This window comes from Nesoenas mayeri (genome assembly GCF_963082525.1).
Source record: "Nesoenas mayeri genome assembly, chromosome: 2".
Taxonomy (NCBI): domain Eukaryota; kingdom Metazoa; phylum Chordata; class Aves; order Columbiformes; family Columbidae; genus Nesoenas; species Nesoenas mayeri.
The window spans coordinates 55,621,434-55,641,456 of NC_137543.1; the positions used below are offsets into that span (position 1 = coordinate 55,621,434).

Below are 20,023 nucleotides of genomic sequence, written 5' to 3' on the forward strand. Positions count from 1 at the left end.
ACTCCTTTCTTTTCTCTTTAAGTTGTAATGATTGTCTGGAAAATTAAATCAGCCAGACAGACAAGGATGCAAACTTTTTGCTGATTAAATTACAAAGCAGTCTCCAGATTGCAGAGGAGTGGCACATTAAAAACAACAAATCATCCAACCTTCTTCACTGTTGATCCTTAATTTGAAAGGCAGCATGGATTCCTAAGGCCGTCGCTTCCAGGACTCCTTCCATGAAAAATCATTGCTACCTAACTATAAAAGGCTTAGCTCTTAAGAGAATATTGTGCTTTTTTTTTTTTTTCCTTCCTTTAAAATTCAGATGAAATCAACTTGATTCGCAGTGTGACACCAAAGAGATCAGTTAGTTTTTTCCCTAGTCCACTTGATCATCGTCTCTGGTGAGCGATACAGGAATATTAGTTTGGCATACAGGTCTTCTTCTAGTTCCAGTTCTCCAGTCTCTCGCACTAAGAAAATGTCAGTACACAACTTCAAGATTCGGTCTACATTGGGTAGCTCCTCAAACATGATGGAGTGAGAAATCCCACTGAAAAATTCACGAACAAACTTCCCTATCACCAGGACAACTGAGGCGTATAGTCCCATGATGCTGAAAAGAAAGAAAGGAAAGAGTTCAATGCGTGCCTTGAAAAAGGGTCAGCCAAGTGTTAGGGAGCTCATCTGCATGCTTTAGTGTAGTCTATCAGCTGAGCAAACATTAATTTCTAATTAAGATCCTGCTTCTGCTGTGCTGCAGGATTAAGGAAAGCAGGTATCAAGGGTAATACCATTTCTTACAAACACAAAGCCTTCTATAGTAATAGGCATGGATCTGAAACTCTCACAGAACCCCTTTTCTGGAGGTTCAAACATTACAAGAACAAAAAAGAAATAGCACCCCAAAACCCAGCACATAAAGTCACCTTTACTTCTATATGATCTAAATTATTTTAATTTTATGTAAAAATTTCTTCCTACCCATAACCGGCCAAGAATCCAAGGCTTGGTGGACTGACTTTATCACTGAATATGAAGAGTTCAAGACTCTCTTCAGATGTTTTGTATCTTTTTCCAAGCTGATTCAAAACCCACCACTCACGAACTCCCTCTTCAGACACATTTTTGACCAGGGATACTGTAATGTTTTCCCATCTGCAGTCTATTGAAAAAAGGAAATGTTAATATATATATATATATATATATATATATATACACCAAGAATTGCAAAAGTAAAACTATTCTGAGTCAGATACTTCAAACATCTGCATGATAGTGATTGAGCAACGTAGGAGGAAAGGTTTGTTACAATTCTCATTTTACATTTTACATTATTTCTGTACAAAAGTACACTATCTAGACTTCTGTAGTTTTCCTTCTGCAAATGTCATCTGAATGTGCATTAAATAAATAAAACATTTCACATCACCTACACTTTCTTCTCTACAACTGTCAAATGATTTAAATATTCTTAGGCCAAAGTATCAATGACAGTCAGCATGTCTGCATTTCAGGCCTAGAGAAGCACATTTAACCTGGAAGGACTGTGGTAAATTTCTATATCTCAAAATGAAACTAGCACTGTAAATCATTTATGTCTTGGTATAAGATATATTATTATCTTATATCAAGAAAAGCATACTATCTTATTATGCATACTGATCACACAGACAGGAGGTGAACCCTGACCCTCCTGATTTCTGGGGAGCATACACAAGCAGAGTTCTTTAAGACAGGACTTGACTAATAACAGTGAAGTACTCATAATTTATTGCTGCTCATAGAGCTATGTTCAGCCTCAAGAACTATTTTTCCCAATAAATCTAATCATGCTCACTGAACCTTGAACAGTGATGTACTACCCAGTACAGTGATGTTCTACATCCTACTACTACTACTATGTCCAAGCACCAAATTTAAACCCTGTTAAGGAAGGTCTTCTTTGATAAAGACTTGTTCCCACTCTTCCAACCCAACAGTTTTTTTCACATGTGCGTATGTGCGCATGTGTGCATGTATTTCGTATGTCTGTGAATACATGTATGCATTCTGATCGGGTAATACCACTCTGAATGCCATGATTTATCTAAGGTGGATTTTTTCTAGCCAGTAAGGAAGGAACAGCTAAAAAATGCCAATCATTCAGTGTCATTTTTTAAGCTGAGGAGCTTCATTTGCAGACATGCAATACTATCGCCTGCTTTTGGCAAGGTAGCAGGGAGATGTGGAGCAGAAACATTGTCATCAGTTCCACAGAAAACAAAGGAAAGCGGTTCCTGAAAGAAGCCTTGAAGGAAAGGAGCCAGATTTCATCCTTAGAGTCCTTACTGTTTAATACAAAGTTAAAGTACATCCAGATGTGTTTTCTGTCTTATACTATATCACCTCATCTCTCCCCAAGCTTGCAGGCACCAGGTAGAAACCACTATAAGTGCATTTCAGCCTGAGGTGCCCCACAACAGCTCAATCAATGTGCAAGTGTGAGTGCTGTCTTGCATTTCTTTCAACCATACTCTCTTTTCCATGGTCTGGACACATACCTGTCAATAGCTGCTTTATGGGTTTTGCCAAAGAATCACTAGGAGCCTTGATGTAGTATGGGTACACTGTCTCTAATGTTCTGGAAAAAATGAGAAAGCAAATATTTCATATTTTTATACCTCTAAAATAATTTAGAAATACCTAACAGGGCTATACACAGTTCCCAGTAATTCTTGGCTTAAGCTATGATTTTATAATGTTCAGATGTCACATCTGAAAGTTAGCTGGATTTATTAACTATGTTCTGTCAGAATTTCAGCAGGGAGCTCCATCCATAATGTTGCCATTCACATGCCATGAATCCCACACACCTGGGGCATGTGTGTTTGCAAGGAATGCAGACTTTATATTTTGTTCCCCTTTTTAACAAACCCGCTTTTATAGCCAGCTATATAAGCAGCACAAAGAAAGGCAACACATCAGGAGTAGTAAACAAGCTAGAAAAATATATAGCTAGAAAAATATGTGGTGAGAACAGTTATTACTTCAGGATTGCAAGATGTTTTGCTAATAACACCTGAAAAGAGTGAGATTTTTTTTTCCCAGAATTTTCATTGGGAAATATTTTCAATTTGTAGGAGGATTTAAAACTTAAAAAAAAAAAAAAAGTTTGTAAAAGTTCTTGCATTGGACTCCAAATTAAATCACCTTAAGTGGGAATAAATTACCAGCATCCAGAGAGAGATATATTTCATTAAAACCAGAGATATTGTCCTAAGGTTTTCTTCATATGAGGGGGCCTCTCAGGCAAGTCCTGTGACATTTTGCTACATTGCATATGCCAGGCTGAGGAAGAACAGAGGTGGCCAATTTAAAATTCCTCCAGCAGACCCAAAATATCAGGTCAGAGCTCAGCAGCTAAGTTGTTCCAGCAGAGGTGTTCCAGGGAGCTCCCTGCTGAAGTCAAATGGCTACTATCTGCTACAACCACTGCTCCTTGGTGACAAAGTAAAAAGAGCTTAAATCTACAATATTATTACAACACAGGCAAGTGTTGGTGTATCTTCCATGTTCCAGCTTGTCTCCTGTGAAGAGACAAGTGAATTATCTTCTCCCACAAAAGAGCAAAATCTACCCTTAGGAAATATTCCTGTATCCTCACATAGCAGAAAAGTAAGAGAGGTGTAAAATATTCTTTAAATGCAATGTTGAGATGTGCAACAGCAGTCTGCTTGGATGCACAAGTGCGTGTGGGTGCAGAATAATAGCTGTGCACAGAAAAGACCTACTGACAGATATGAACCTCTCAGACTTTTGGCTCTCCCAGTTGGCCTCAGCTTTAACTTTTCAGCTCTTGTGGCCACAAATCAGATCAGGTGGCCTTTAGGGATGACATGTTGGCTTAGCAGTATTTAGAGACTACTGCTGTAAAGTAATCCCCAGCGAGCAGGCGGAAGAGGAAGAGCCAGACTCCTTTCAAATGTGACAGAAGGCACCACTGCTGTTAATGCTATAAGGCTATATCCACAGAATAATGTTTAATATTCATGTGAAGAGCACGCTCTTTCTGCCTTGCATATTTCCATTACAGGAAAAGATCTGATGTCAGAAACAACTGCAGATGTTACCCATTGACCGCAGTTGATTTAACACTTCCTTGCCAATCTAATACTATTCAAGAATAACAATGAGAAATACAGTCTGGATGGTTATTTAGAACAAAAAAAAAAATCATTAATACAACATCCTCAAATGGAGTCAAACTGAAGTAACTCAAAGGAGAGTTTAACTGTGACTATACTGTAATGAACTTGTGCTTATCCAATAAATCAAAGAAAAGTAACTAATAGCTTCACCATGCTTGCTGGTGGTGTTCCAGTATTCATGGACTTCTCGGCCTACATTTACCATAGGAAATAAGCTTTTACCTTTAATGTTACTATTATGTGACTTCAATCCTATTGGCCTCTGTAAACAAGGCCCCAAAGTTATTAGAGGGAGAAGGATAGGCAGACAAATGACGTAGTTGCACAAGCCTGGCCTCCTTAGAAAATAAGGTTTAAAAAGGAAAGATTTGCATACAAATAGTCAAAGAAAATAACTTACACCTTTTCCAGTTGCTGCCCAGACATCATTGTAGCAATATCTCTTCTGGTGTTCTCTGGTAGCACAAAGGTAAGTTTATCTGATGCTATTTCAGCTTTGGCACCAAGGGTGAGATTTCTGTTGTAAGTAAAAGGGAAGACATGTTCTCAACCTTCAATGAGAGGGTAACCCAAACACTTGTTTGATGAACCCTAGAGCTAGTTTTCTAACTAGTCCAGCCACACTGACCCTGGCTATAGCAGTCTTTGCTGAATCAAGCATCATGCTACCTGTATTTGAGATGGTGTTTTGTCCCATGGAGGATATGTGGCAACCTTAACAGCATTTTTTCTAACTGACTGTGACTTTGTGTGTCCTACAGAACAATGATGATGGATTAATACATTTTTTCTCACTAGGTCAGTCAAAAGACAATGGGTGAGGGGGCACATCTGCTCTGACTTTAAGCAACAGGACTGTCTGTGTTACCACACATTCTGTGCCAGGACAGCTGAGGATGCTGCAGTCAGCTACAGCTTCCCAAAAACCCCACCTCAGCCCAGCAGCAACATGGAATGTTGCAGAGAAATGTCCCCGGCAGATGTGTAGATGTGCAAAGGCAAGAAGTGTGTATGCTGCCTGAGTGACACAAAAGGTTCATCTTACAGCTGCTTGTGGTCTCCTGGACTAGATGAAAAACAGCAGTTTGACTTTATGGAGAAAAAGTGAAAGGTCACTGTGGTAAGTCTTTACTGCTTTCAGTCATTCATGGTCGCAATGTAATCCACAGGATATAATTTGAGAGTGAAAAAGGTCTTTTTAAATGAGTGTACGAATGTTTGTAGTTATGCAAGCACATGGGCAAACTGAGTAGCAGTATTAAAAATTAATATAAGACTCAGAAATGATGGAGTGATGTAATTCACTAGCTAATACCGTATGCTTCCAGGAAAATAAGGGGGGTCAAACAAAGTTGAATTAAGGGTGCAGATTCATTACAAGCCTATTTTTGACTGTGGAAGGACTGACCCAGCATGTTCAGAGCTGCCACAGTGATCCAGCTGACCTGCTTCTTCTGCACAATCTTTTGCTGAGGATTGCTATAACAATCCAGGATCAGTTTCCAACAAAACAGGTAGATACTGCAACTGCAAAGGTACTTAATTTCCATGGAGTAATGACTTAACTCCAGTTTAATCCAGTAGTCTACAGGGATCCCATCCAGCAGATAGTAGCCAACAAACCACCTCAGTGACTGGGTGTGCTCTAGCCCATATGCAACTACTCTACATTCTAGGCTGTCTCCTGCAAAAACTTCATCATAAAGTAATAGTTCACTGAGGCCAAAGGAACCACAAGTAAACAGGCAAAGGTCTTGATAAAAGGGAGCTGTGCCATTGTTAAGGTATTTGCATAAGAAAAGCTCTGAGTATATGTGTATTTAAAAAATAATTTTGTGTCAGTTCCAGACTCCCTTAATAAGAAGACCAAGCACTTCTGTTTATATTTCCTCATAGTTCTTCTGCCTTAGCTAGGTCCAAGTATTTAGCTCCCATAAATGCTAGCAAGGTTGCTGTTTGGGGCAGTTTATTTGAACATCTCCATCTAAAACTGGCTAAAATTTTCTTACTTTCCCCTCCTTCCCCTCACGTCCCATTGAAAACTCCACCCTGCCTTTTAAATAATGTACTTGGAAGAGGCTCCACTTGTCCTTTTATTTCTTGAGAACTGCAGGCAACAAATGTTTTTCTGTATAACAAAGGTTACTTCTCTCTGCCTCTCTCCCTCCCCACTTTTACGTTTTTTTGCTCTGCAGTACAATAAAATTTTCTGAAAAACTAAAGCGAAAACCCAGAGTGGAACTGTTCTGCTGAAGGAACGCTTGGCAAATGATCCATCAACCTCATAAGAGTCATATTAATTACCTTTGAATAGTCCATGAAAGAACTACAGTGAACTCAGCTGAAAAATCCATCAGTCCCTGTATCATTTTCTCTCTACTGGGAGGGCTTATGGTCCATAAAGAGTTTGAATTTCCCTCTAGATCTGCTAGAGTTATATCTTCTTTTCCATACCCCTCTAGAAACTGCAAAGCAGCCTGTAGGTGCAGAAGAGGAATAAAAAATCTCAGTACAGTGATATTCACAAGACATAGAGCCACATTTTCCAATCAAGCAATATTATAAATGTTCAATCAATTGTAAGTGCAGTGGTTTATACTGATGGTTTTCCTCAAGTATCAACTGTGGCTTTAGATAGGGAGGGAAAGTATAGCTAAGCTAAGAAGGCAAAACAGAAATGGTCCCACTGCTTAAAGAGTAAGTATGATGGCCAAGCAGGCCAAAATTAGTCCGGAAATTAATCAGATTGTAGAGTCTATTTAAAATTATCTTCACTTTTTTTTTAGTTTCTATTAATCCCATTTATGTCTGTAGATCCAGTAGGGTGTAAAGCTTTCAGTCTCCATCAGTTTTGACCAGTAACTCTGACACTTTACACAGCTTCAGTGATACTCCAAATAGTATCAGTGGTCACCACAAAATATAAGTCACAGTACAAAGCACACACCAAGCCTGGCCACTGTGGGATGGCTCACACTTCCAGAAATGTCTGGTAATATTCAGGAGGCACAAGACAGTTACTGGTTTTCATATTTTTATTAAAATTTTACTCCGTCTTTTATTAAGTCTCTTTCTGCATGGAAAGATGTCTGCAAAGGATGAGACAACTTCAAACCAGTAACTTTCAAAGTGGATCATGATTGCAATATTACTGCTATAATATGTGGGTTATTTGGTAGGGTCCAATATAAAAAAATGTTAATTTTTGAATGGGCTAGAAGCAAGCACTTCTTTTAAAGTTATATCTGATCAAACCCCAGTTACCTTAGTAATGCAACAGGTTCTACTAATTACTAGTGTTTTTGATGTGGAAACTTACGATAAGTTTATGCATATTGCACCATGAAATAGTGAGACTATATTTAAATGTTTATGTTTTGACATTTTAATGTAAAATCTTTTCTAGGCCATACACACTTTGACAGCAGCACATGTCACTGAGAGCTGAAAGCTGTGCGTGCTCTAGAAAGGAGCATGGGGCTTACAAGTGCCAACACTGTTTCCCCCCAGCACAAGCACATTTGTTTTGGCACTACACCAACAGCATCACATCTCCCGAAGATTTGTGTCATTTAGAGGAGAGGTTTTTTATTCAGGTGACAGGACAACTAGGGTTCCTGTCTTCTATGATTTTGTGCAAAGATGTCTTGATTAATGGTAACTTGTCTCACCATAACCCATCCCTGTCCTGACAAATGATCTGTTGAAACCCTTATTCATGCAAACTCTCATTATCAAAACATCTTCCAAGTGATGGCAGCACTGCTGACCTTCGTAACTACACAAACAAAACTCACAAAAGGCCTCCATGGAAACATGCACACATTTTTAAATAACGAGGTATTCTACATTTCACTTACAGTGTTACCCCTGTAGCTTCCCAGAAACGCATTGAAACCAGTCTGATTCAAATCCTTGAGCTGACTCTGTTGAGCACTCATTGTAAAAATAGGCTGGGAAACAAAAGAACATACACTTGTCACATTTACTTCACATCAGCTGCTACGTACACAGCACAGCATCCTGTGCATCACAGTCCAAGACAATGATGGAACTCAATTCAACAGGAAAAGGTTATGATCTTATTCCACTGAGAAACAAGTTACCTCCACAATGATTTTATATTTACCACATGGATCTGTAGGCAGCTACCCCATGAAGGATAATTTATCCTACTGCCAGTAGGTTCTGTTTTTAACTTGCAAATGAAGGTAATATTTTACATCATCGATAAACTAATGTGTTTATTAACCCAAAAGAGATCTTTTGTGGGAGCTTGCCTGATCTCTTGCATAAGGCAGGAGAGTTCAGTTCCATGAGGGAATAAGAAATAGCACAAGGAAATACACTGCAAAAACAGAGTTTGTTTTTCGTCTTTCTTATTTATTTTTTTTTACCTGATAACCTCCTAGAGTTATTGTGATTGATACATCTAGAGGCTTGTTGGTGATGCCTGCAACAGATTTGATTAAAGACATGAAGAGCAGTGGGAACCAGACAATACAAATCAGCAAGACGATAATCATGCCACCCATTCCATACTTCACAACTTTCTTTTTCTTCTGGCCTCTTGGTTGGGGATATCTCTGCAAAAAGCAAACAGCAACATGGTAATGTCTCTTCAGTCAGTAGAACACTGGGTATGATTTCATGGGTCAGTATGTAATGATCTTAAGGATTCCCGTCTTCCATAGTAACTTGCTACCCATTGTCATGCCTGTTGTTTTGAGATTTTTTTAGACAAACATGCATAGACACTGAATTTCTGCTGACAACAAAGTGCCAAATGAACCCATGTCAAGTGTGTCTGTGGTTTTGATCCTTCACAACCATAAAGAAGGGAAAAAATGAGTAACTTGAATTTTTTTTCCCAATAACTGCAAGCATGAACTCACAAAACCCAGATGTAAAATAATAGCAACAATAGTGATACAACCCAGTAATATTGAGCATGACCCACTTTCTCATATTTGTCCTTCCAAAAAGTTTGATCTCAAAGCTCCTTAAGGCAAAATGCCTCTCACAGAGCTCGAAATGCTGAAAACTGTTTTTTTGATGTAGAAGAGGAGAGAAGGAGAAATAAAATTGTTTGCCAGTAGCTGACATGCACAATCAGTAGGAGTGTCTGATATTGCACTACCTCCACATTCATTTTACACCTCACATACAGTATTTCTAAGAGTTGTTCACAGGCTTGATCCAATTTGTTTCTAATGAATCCCACACCAACTGCATTTAAATGTCTAAAATCTTGTTGCTGTTCCTAAAGTCTTGACACTGTTGATGTGACAGCCTTCCCTTTCTTAGCTTCTGAGACCAAAATGGCCATGCTTTTACCCTTTTCTTTTCAAAGCAAATCACAACGTGTGTCTGTTTGGCCTTGCCCATAATTCATACCCTCTGTTATTTGCCTCATGATTGAATACTTTAACAGCTTCGCCATCCTGTAAAATGCCTTACCATCTCTGCAATTTATTTTGCTGTGTTCTCTTATAGGATTTAAGTCCACACAGTGTTTTAGGATCCTGTCTTTCACGCACTGCGTACTGCATGTGCAAAATAAAGATGCATTGTATTGCACTGCACCTCAAACACATGCCAGGAATCCAGCTTTCAGGAAATTGTTCTTGCTTTACAACATGAATCCATAAAGCCCTAAGAGAATATTAAATTTGTAATACAATGCTATATTTAAAACAAATTAGCTACTTTTCAAAAGTAGTGTATCAAGTAATTTGTCTTGCTCTACAGAATACTGTTTTCATTAAAATATCATATAAAGATCACCAAGGGTATATTATTTGTCTGTATGAGATTAGTTCAGGCACCTCTAATGATGTTACAGAACAGCTCAGCGAGACTCTAGTAGTCGAAGAGAGAGAGGCAAAGAGAATCAAAGTCAAAAAGTCATGAGCAGTTATTTTGCTACATGGCATTAGCACACACACGCTAGCTTAGATATGGAAATCTTCCCACATTCAGATCTACGCTACATATAATGTGGAGTGATCCTGTTGTAGCGTAAAAAATTGTAGCAAGATGGATTATTATTTCTCTGACTCCTGAAGCATCTGATGACACTCCATTCATGGCAGAAATGGAAGGCATACAAAAAAAGCCTATATGCAAGAATTGTGTGCACTTAAGCTCTGAGTTAATTTAAGTGACATACTTGGAAAGTAATTGCCATTAAGAGACAGGATTATAATAAAAGTAGAAATACGTCAGTAACACTTAAAAATACAGCCGTTTCATTGCAGATGTATGATTTCTGACTGGTTGGGTCACTCCTAAAAGAATGCTTAATTTCTTTTTCAAATTGGCAAAATAAGCAAGCATATGGTTGCAATCTTTATAGGAGTTATAAGGAATCCAGAATTTGCAAGTTTAATTTGAACTGAAGCTTAAACGATTTAAAGAGACTTTCAGTCAGACAAATAGTGGGTTTATCTGGCCTGCAGTTCAGTTCTGGATGTGCAGGAGCTGTCTGAATTCTCTCTGCGGTTAAATGACCCAGGTGTCCCTGGGACCTACACTGTGGAGGCACCTGCTCTTCCTTCTACCGACCCTTCTCTTCAGCTACAGTTTCCCTGCTACTGTGGGTTACTCCTTTAGTTGTTATGGACAAAGTGAGTCTGTGTGAATACCAGGCCTTTCAACCCTGGCATGCAATTAAGCCTTAACGTGGAAAAATCAGCGAGGCACAAAAGGGAAGCCGTTTGAAATTGCACTTGTGGTGACTGCCAGCTAACATAAAGCACCCAATAGTCTGAATATTTCTGAACATAAACACCAGGTGTATCTTCTAAGAAACTGTCTTTATGGTGGATTTCCCAATTATTTAGGGACTCATGGTTATTTCTCTTCATTTCTGCATGGGGGAGGGCAGGTCTGGATCACCCATATGGGGCTTTCTTACTTTTTCTGACTCTCGCCAGCACTTCAGGATGAATATATGAGCATAGATATCTTCAACACAGATCCAGCTGGAAAGACTGAGAGTGGTATCAGTCCAAACCCAGTCCATTACTGCTCTCAGCTCAGTCAAAAATGGAACCAGGCGGAATCTGAAGGGAGATCACAGCAGATAAATCATCAGAAAAGGGAGGGATCACATTAAACAAGCACATTAAGTGTATATATGACAAGAGAGATAATTAAACTAATGTTTAATGGGAGATGTTGCAAACACAAATCCAACCATATCCAGAGATTGCACAGGTAGCACAGATGCTATAGGGATGATATTTTTTTACCACAGCTCATGTTTCTCTAGATCTCCTTGTCAGGCCATAAACACACTTGCTTCATTGTGCCCAGTAATTGTGATAGAGCCACTGATGGAATCGTACAAGACAGACTTTCTTGTACTCCCAAATTCCTTTGACCTGAGACCGGAGTGAAGGAATGTCCTTTCCACAGGATGGTGGGAATTTGTTTTATACTTCATTACACGGAGTCATGCATGGCTCTTTGCAGTAGGTGGGCAGTCCTCAGTTGCATATGGAATTGGGCATTACGACTCAGGATTAAGGAGCAGAAGAAGGTGGGCTAACAGGAAACCAACAAGCGTATAGCAGCTGTTCAAGATACATCGTTCCTTTTACTAGTCCCACACTTCTGCTTGGCCAGGCCACAAAGACTATTTCATTTGAAGAAAGCTTTCTTCTGTAACTTTTCCTACTGGAATGCAACAAGGCCATACTGAAAATATTGGGAAAAGGCTGAAATTATTCTGGCTTTTCTGTGAAATATGTATACGCTTTGAACTGGCTTAATCACAACATCATGGTAAGAGCAGAAGTGGAGGGTGGCATATGGCTCCTTAACACCACCTTTCACTCTGAGGTGACACTATGCCTCTTACTTATGCTAACACTCCTGACTTCTGAAGAGTTTCCAATGTGCAGCACTTCTCAAAAGATAAACAGAGGAAACATTTTTTGATGCATAGCTCTTATTTGTCATGTATATTGGCTTTCACTTTACTCTTCCCACCTGCTGAGGTAGAGCCTTCAAAGGATTTGATGCTTACTGCTTTTTAGGAATGCAAAGCAAATAACATAACCTGTGTTCTAGCACAATGTGTAGCCCCCAGCTTTGTACACAGACGTGACTTCCTAGAGGTGTGGAAATGTCTCTTCCATAGTGGCCTGAATGGCTGAATAGTATGTCTGGCTTCTGGATTCAGAGTGGGAGATTGATTTTTCTGAAATTTGCATTCCTGAAACTGACTTTTTGTGGACTCTAGGAGTCATATGGCATATACAGTGTGCTGTACAAAATTTACTGTCTCAGTTCCAGCAGACTGTGAAGAGAAGTCATCAATAACCCCAGCATCTCGTGATAACAGATCCTTATTTCAGAAAAGAAAGGAGGGCAGTAGGTCTAGACTTACCCTTGAAATAAGAACAGGTTGACATAGTTATAACTTTTTGTGAGGAAGTTGCCAAGAACACGAGTTGGATATCCACAGCGGATCTGATAAGCTGATAATCCAAAATAAACACATTTCACAAAATACCAGAGCTGGGCAACTGTGTTCTGGCTAAATTTCCTGTAATGGAAAAGACAGATAAAGGAAAATTATGAGCTTTGTATCTGTGTGTGACCAAATTAGCTTGAAATATTTTGTGCTTCTGGCAGTGTCCCTTTCCTGATATCCTGTGAAAACCCCTTGGTTTCTGACTCCACTGCAGGGTTAAAATGGTATTTTAAAGATGCTGGATGAGAAAGTTTATAGACAGCATCTGTTGTCACCTCAGGGTCACAGGGGAGAGACTGGGAACAGGCTCACTGAAGAGTGAGGGCTCTGCAGAAGTGCCCTCTCCCTCTGGACGCTTGAGGTGTCTTGCTGCCCAACACAGGCCCACCTGTCCTCGGCCCCCATGATGGCACATCCCTATGTGAGCCCTGGGTAGACACTGTGTCTCTTGGCTTTTCAGAGGGCTGACATCTGGACTGAATCTAGGCAGGTTTAATGGCTGTTTGTGTTCATGGGGGCATCTCCTAGGTAATGAACTTGTATGGGAATTTAAGTTGGAGCGACCTCAGAAGATCGCCTTTTCCACCTTGCCTTGCTTGGATCAGGTCTAGTTACACCAAATTGTTCAGGGAACCTTTCCAGTTAGTTTTGAATATCTCTGAAGATGGATATCCCACAACATGCGTGGGTAACCTGCTCCAGTGTTCAACTACTGTCACGGTGCACAGATTTTTCGTCACATCTAACTGGAATTTCCCTTTTTTTCCAACTTGTGGCCTCTTGTCCTATCTGAAAAGAGCTTAGCTTCTTCTCAATGCCCTCTTAATAGGTAGCTGAAGACAGCTCTTCAGTTTCTCTTCTCCAGACTGAACTAACCCTGTTCCCTTAACCTCTCCTCACATGTCATGTGCTCCACCCTCCTGACAATCTTCGCAAACATGTGCCACATCTGACTGCAGCTTAACATCATGGTGGAACTGCAGGAGACGACTCATGATGGACAGGGTCTCTGGGCCTGGCACCATCCAACATTTTCAATTACATCGTGCAAAACTATTTTCATTATGAAATTTGCAGGGGCTTCTAAGAATCAGCCTGACTTAGAAGGAATGCAGGAAGTTTCACATTCAGATTTGAGATTGCCAATTTGATATAAATTTCATAAAAGCACATAAAAGGTTAAAACAATTTTATTGCCTTTCAAGTGACCAAATCAAGCCAAAGGTTTTATATCAACTCTTAATGCTCAGTAGATAAGAGATCCACTTGAAAAACACATTTTTTTCCAAGATGGGGAACACTTACTATTGCATGAATAAAAATAAAACTTTTTTTTTTTTTTTTTTTGAGAGGAAAAGAGACCTTTCAGTCTATCTTTACACTATGCACCTATTTTGTTTTATATTTTGTACCTATTTTGTTGTTCAAAGTAACTTCACTGTGAATTAAATGTTATTTGGCCAGGTGACATACTCAAACTCCCTGTACAGCCAATGGAGTGAGGTATTTCAAGTCAGTTTAAAGTCCTAAGTAAGAGGGGAGTCAGCCAAGCTCTAGAGAGGAAACCTTAACACCTCTGCAGGGCAGACTGAGGTGATAACTGCCTTGAGCCATGCAGTGAGAAATGTTAGATTTGGGGGTGAACCTGACCAGGAATGTAGTACAAGATTTCATGCCACAGGTGACCATGTGCACTTCACCTGCAGAGTCATGTGGCAGAGGCAAGGGGGGAGACCTTTTGCTCTTCAGAAGAGACACAGGTTTTAGACATTCCTCAGTCTAAGAAGATTTTAATTCACAGTTCACACGTTCCAGGAAAGTGCCAAATTATAAGTTACTCTGAGAGACATTTTCTACTCGCTGTTTTAAACTAGCATGCAGAGGACTTGGTAACAAGGAACTGAATCAGAGGCCAACATTGTCTCAGCTGAGGGCTCAAATCACTCAATTACAGGCTAGTTCTCTTTCATCTGCCTGCATTTTGGCCTAAGTTGAGATTATTTCAGTACATACTTATATAATTAATTCTTGCTCAAACTTATGTTGGCCACAGTTATTGCTGTAGAAAGGTACTCCAACATTCTGCTTAGAAACGAGACCAAGAAGAAACCTGCTCATGATACCAAAGCTTAGCTAAAACCGTCTCAAATTTAAATACAACTTGGTGGAGCACCAGTATTCAAGCCATATTTTTGATTATAAGGGTTATACCTTTCTGTCACTCCAGGCAAGATAAAAAACATCCAGAAATGTATTCCAAAAACAAGGATGACCTGGAAGATGACCTTTCCCATGACAGTCTTTTTGAGATACAGTGCTCGATCTACCACCATGGTACCAAACTGAATGAGCACCATCACCAAAAATGCTTCCGGCACCTGGTCCTCTGATAACGAAGAGGTGATATCTGCTGCTGCAGAATGTTTCTGAAAAGGAAAATACAACAGAGTAGTTGAGGAAGGAAGACACTCACATGATACTTAGCATCTAGAGCATGTAAATCCTACCGAGGATTTACAGATAGATGCCTCTATAACATACCCCAAAAGCCCAAAATCCAAACACAATGATGATGAAGTCCACTGTGTCAGCGAGGAACATCAGCACATACACATCAGTCACTGCACTGTAGTCTGGATGAATAAGATTGTAGAAAAATTGTCTGATGGGCACATACACCTGGAGAGTCCTAAAACAACACAGACCGCAATGTGATTTAACAACACTGTAAACTGTACGAAAGAAAAGAAAGGCTGGGTGTGGTGTAATTAGTGTTTCCTAAAGATATCCAACATCTACCCTGACAGCCTTCACAGACACCAGTTCCTTGTTCTGATTGCTTCTGAACCACTGTATTAGCATTTGTTCAGTAGAAATATACATAATCAACCCAGTTTACATGGATATTTAGTCTTTTTTATCAGGCAGATGCTATTTGAACAACTGCTGATTTGTCTGATGTTCAAAAGTGGTGGGACTTAAGAGTGAAAGCATCTATATACAATGAACTGTGTAAGTACCCATTCATCCCCTTGAATTAACAGAAGTAGTAACCCGCTATCTTTAAAATGCTGTTTTGCTGCTTTACCATATGGAACCTCCCCTAATACCCACACAACTTCTCACATTGCTCACTTTTTAATTGTAAAGGCCTTGGCTTTGATCATTTGTTCTCGAAACTTTTCCATAAGAAGCTCTTTCCTAGATTTTTGCTTGATGCTTAACACACTGCTTCCTTTCTGACTGCTGTTTCGTGTGCTGGTACTTCCTGGGAAAAAAAAAAGGAGAGAAAGAGAAGACAAATAAGTTAATCCAAAAGTGGTTTAAATAGAAAAATTAGAAAGTAATAAATCTTGAGACTTCCATCCCATATACGAGTGCCACATTAGAAAGAATTCATATGCTTTATTTCCAGTATGATAAAATCTTGAGAGTGTTCAGTAAAGGTTTAATCACTGGCAGATCAAAAATTGATCTGATTGATCTGACTCAGTCACCTCAATTGGCAACAGGTACATTCAGGCTAGAGTAAGCCCACCCTTTTTACAGGATGGGATAAGTAATCTGCTTCAATGTACCTAAGCAAAACTCTTTCTCACTTCAAGTATCATTGAATGTAGATAGGAAAAATACATATGCTTTGCATTCCATCTAGCTGAAGATTATGCTGAACCAGAAATTCTGGATCCAAGCCACACTGAAAGCTCTATTTCCCAGCTTTTGGACAATGTAATTTTAAAAACACAGTGAATCACAAAGTATGGCTCTCCATTTTAACTTTAAGAAAGCTTGGAATGTGTTCAAACATGAAGATACGTTGGTTCATATCCCATTTCCTCACTGAGGAGCAGCAGCATTCAGTAGCTTCTGAGATCTCCAGAGCAACTGGTGCAAGGTTTAGCAGGATGATTGTACGGAATATGAACGTTTGCTCTTCAAACCCAGACATGCCATGACATTTACCTCTCTTAGATCTGTGTGAGGAGAAGCTGGACCTGTGTGAAAGCTGTGATACGCTGCTAGAGCTCTTCCTCCTAACAGCGGTCTGCTGCTCGGGGAAGTGGACATGGATGGACTCCACTGATGCTGCAAGATTGACAGATTTCAAAGAGGCAGAAGAGTCTCTCCTGCCTCCTGTCAGAGAGAGCTCGTCATCGGTATCCTCTTTATTACTGGAGCTGTCTGCTTTCTCATCTTCATCCCATAATCCATGGCACTAGTGGAAAATGAAGAAGAGAGCATTTCAACCTTGTATTTCTGTTGTGGTATTTATCACAAGCATTGCTAACCTCAGTCATGTGTTCACCAGGGGTAAGACAAATTCATTGCCTTGGGATATCATGAGTGACTAAAGAAATTAAAACGAGAAATGAAATCTAAAATAAGAAACTACATGAACTCAAATTACCTTTAAAATGGATCTGTGGAAGAATAAAGCAAGGAGCTGAACAAGATCATAGTGTACGTAACCCTCTTTCTTCTCAATGCCAATAATATTGGGTGGATGGTAAGGTTTATCTTTTGTGTAATCCACGTATTTATTCCAAGGAAAGAAGCCAAACTGGAAGAAGTACTTGATGACAATGGCCACCTGTTCAGAAACACAACACACTTGGGGTGTTTTCTAAGTATGACAGATATAATAGCCTTGTGACATTAAGAGAGGAGAAATATAACTACTTTTTATGAGAAGATAAACAAGCATATTCATTATTACAGAGAAAAAACAGTTCACATTTCCTCAGTAATAAAGTTAATCAACATTTATGCTCAGTGGTACTTAAGATACCAAAAGCAGTGTATCCTCTGTCTTGATTACCAGTTATATGGTAGCTTTTTGTAAATGGTCTGTTCTTGTGATAACTGTTTTACATGCCAGGAAGGATATTGCTCGTTGTAGTGAAGAAAAACACAAACAAGACCTTTTCATACCACAGACATTGCTGAAGACTTCAGTAAATATTTATACTAATATGAAGAGCCAAAGGCCTCTGATTCTAGAGATCAAACCCAGAAAAGATACCATGTGAAGCTTACAACTTAACTCTTCTTTGTTAGACATAAGGTTACAATAACAGCAGCATACCTCAGTGTAGACAATGGCTGTCATCCAGAAACGTTTGCTTGGCCGAGGAACAGACAGCATGGCCCAAAGGAATATAAGGATGGGAAGCACCAGGGTTATCATGGAGGCAGAGACCATGTGGTTAAGGATGATCACAAAATAGCACACCATTTCTGACCGGGCCACCAGCGTATTGTACAGGGCATAGATCAGAAGCAAGACTCGAGGCTGACCAATATAGAACTTCTCTGACTCTTCCAGCTCATCATCATGAAACATCCTGTGAGGAGCAGAGTATCATAAATGAAATGAAAACTGATTTCACAAGAGCTCCTTTTAAAATTGCTACTATTTTTCCTTTTGAAAATTTATAAAATTCTGTTGCAGAGTTAAAAAAAAAATATTTGGTATCATAATCAAATAAACTGCTTCTAAGCTCAGAAAACAAGAATTTCAGGCAAAATCACTAGAAGCACTGTTCTGCTGTTTTTTAATTTATCCAGCGAGCTGGCCTGGCCCAAGAATTTCTACAAGCACTGCTTTCCTACAGTTGCCCAACATATCTCATGTAAATCACACCATGTTGGTGTGGCCCTGTCTGGATTTATATCTGATTTGTCAACACAGATGGGAATTTGGAGAAACTCCAGAGGTCCATCAGGAGACATTACATGATGAATAGTCCTGTGACATAAAACATAATAAGTGCCCTTGAGCATTAGATGTGTTCAATCTTCTCTCCTTTACCTAACTCAAATAAATATAAAAGGCAGCGAGAAATTATATTCTCTCACATACATTCACAGTTCTTACTAAAAAGCAAAAATGACTATGGAGAACCAGAAGACAAGACACTGCATCTGCAACGTCAGATGTACAAAGCCGCCTTCTCTCTCCAGATCCAGTCAGGTTGAAAGGCATTTCTGTGGTTTAAGATTTTGTCCTTGCATTTGAGGAAGTTCTCCCCTAGCTGAGTGAGGCCAGAAAGCAGAGGAAGAAGAGCAGCGGCACCATCCCCACCTCAATGTGGGTTGTGCTACTGAGCATTGTATCCCTTATGAAAATACTTTGCAAGGTGGTCTCTCTAAATAGCCCTCAGCTCCTACTGGCTTAAACAAAAAACTTTGCCAAAGGTCAGTTTGCCTTAGAATAATCCAAGATAGCTGAAAGAGAAACTTTTTCCCAGATAGCCCTGGAGAAAACTTATCTGAAATCACAGATGCCTGAAAAAGAGAAGCCCTCTCCACAAGGAATACTTAGAAAAGCCCTTGACCCCATGACAATTGCAGCAAAGAAATCTGATGCTAATTGGAATAATTAGCATTGGTATCTGGGGACAAAGTGGAGATTATTTCCCAACATGAATTTGAATCATTTTAGAAATATGTAATTAGAACAACTACAAAGAAATGAACTTCTTCCCTTAAATCAAACTTAGCACAAGGTCTGTATCAGAAACTGTGGGCTAGTTCTCAGACAAAAAATCCAAAAAAAAACCAAAACCAAAAAAAGCCACAAAGTAATGCAAAACTTCACAAACTGGAACCAACAATTTTTCCCCAAAGGTCCTTACTTGTTCAGAAGCAGCTCACTAGCTGTTAGCTCATGCGTCAATGGAGGGAGAATCGTATCATTAAGTTTGTCCGTCCGACTGTCGTCTGGGCTCACCATCATGAGGCTCTTACCAGCTGAGTCATCTTGGGAGCCAAAGGGAAGGTGTTCAAAGCTGACAGCTTTGCTATAGGAAGGTGGAGCTTCTGCATTGCTATCCACAGTGGAGTACAATGGCACATCGGTATCAGGAGTATACGCAGCTCCTTCTGAATCCAGGCTGTAATCTTCCATATCCTCTTCCTCTTGCCTGGATACAGAATGAGCTCCTTCCTCTTCATGTTCCCCTTCTACCTCCTCAATGGTTTCTGTCGTCCCCTGACGAGAATAGAGCATGGTGACCTGTGTAGGTTCACTGTTGGGGACAGGACGAAGAGAGAGAGTTGAGGTTTACGAGGCTCATCAGCAATCAGTTTTTAATTGTACCTTTATGTAGACAGCTGAGCAACCCTATTGGATTCCCAGGACTTCAAAGTTATTATAATTTGGTAGAAAATATATCATCATGATTGCATCTTACACAAATAGACCATATGGGTCCATCTGCCCCCTGAATGTCATTCCAGTGAACTCACAGTGATTCACTATTTTTTAACACCAGCAAATTAATATAATCATCAAGAGAAACTACAGTAACTTTGTGAAAGCAGTTCAAACACTCTCAGACCAGAATCAGGACTTGCTACC

General features: G+C 39.6%; 1 protein-coding gene across 1 annotated transcript in view; it reads right to left on the reverse strand.

Moving 5' to 3' along the window:
• Positions 1-348: 348 nt before the first annotated feature.
• Positions 349-20,023, reverse strand: part of PIEZO2 (piezo type mechanosensitive ion channel component 2) — a gene marked incomplete at both ends in the record, with an annotated part of 302,122 nt that continues 282,447 nt past the window's right edge. Inside the window, 16 exons of the mRNA XM_080364144.1 lie at positions 349-601; positions 970-1,150; positions 2,529-2,608; positions 4,576-4,692; positions 6,480-6,652; positions 8,036-8,128; positions 8,573-8,761; positions 11,095-11,242; positions 12,574-12,732; positions 14,872-15,086; positions 15,202-15,349; positions 15,796-15,928; positions 16,624-16,876; positions 17,069-17,251; positions 17,747-18,005; positions 19,299-19,691. Coding sequence (XP_080220270.1) covers positions 349-601; positions 970-1,150; positions 2,529-2,608; positions 4,576-4,692; positions 6,480-6,652; positions 8,036-8,128; positions 8,573-8,761; positions 11,095-11,242; positions 12,574-12,732; positions 14,872-15,086; positions 15,202-15,349; positions 15,796-15,928; positions 16,624-16,876; positions 17,069-17,251; positions 17,747-18,005; positions 19,299-19,691 — 2,977 coding nt within the window. The remainder of the gene's footprint in view (positions 602-969; positions 1,151-2,528; positions 2,609-4,575; positions 4,693-6,479; positions 6,653-8,035; positions 8,129-8,572; positions 8,762-11,094; positions 11,243-12,573; positions 12,733-14,871; positions 15,087-15,201; positions 15,350-15,795; positions 15,929-16,623; positions 16,877-17,068; positions 17,252-17,746; positions 18,006-19,298; positions 19,692-20,023) is intronic.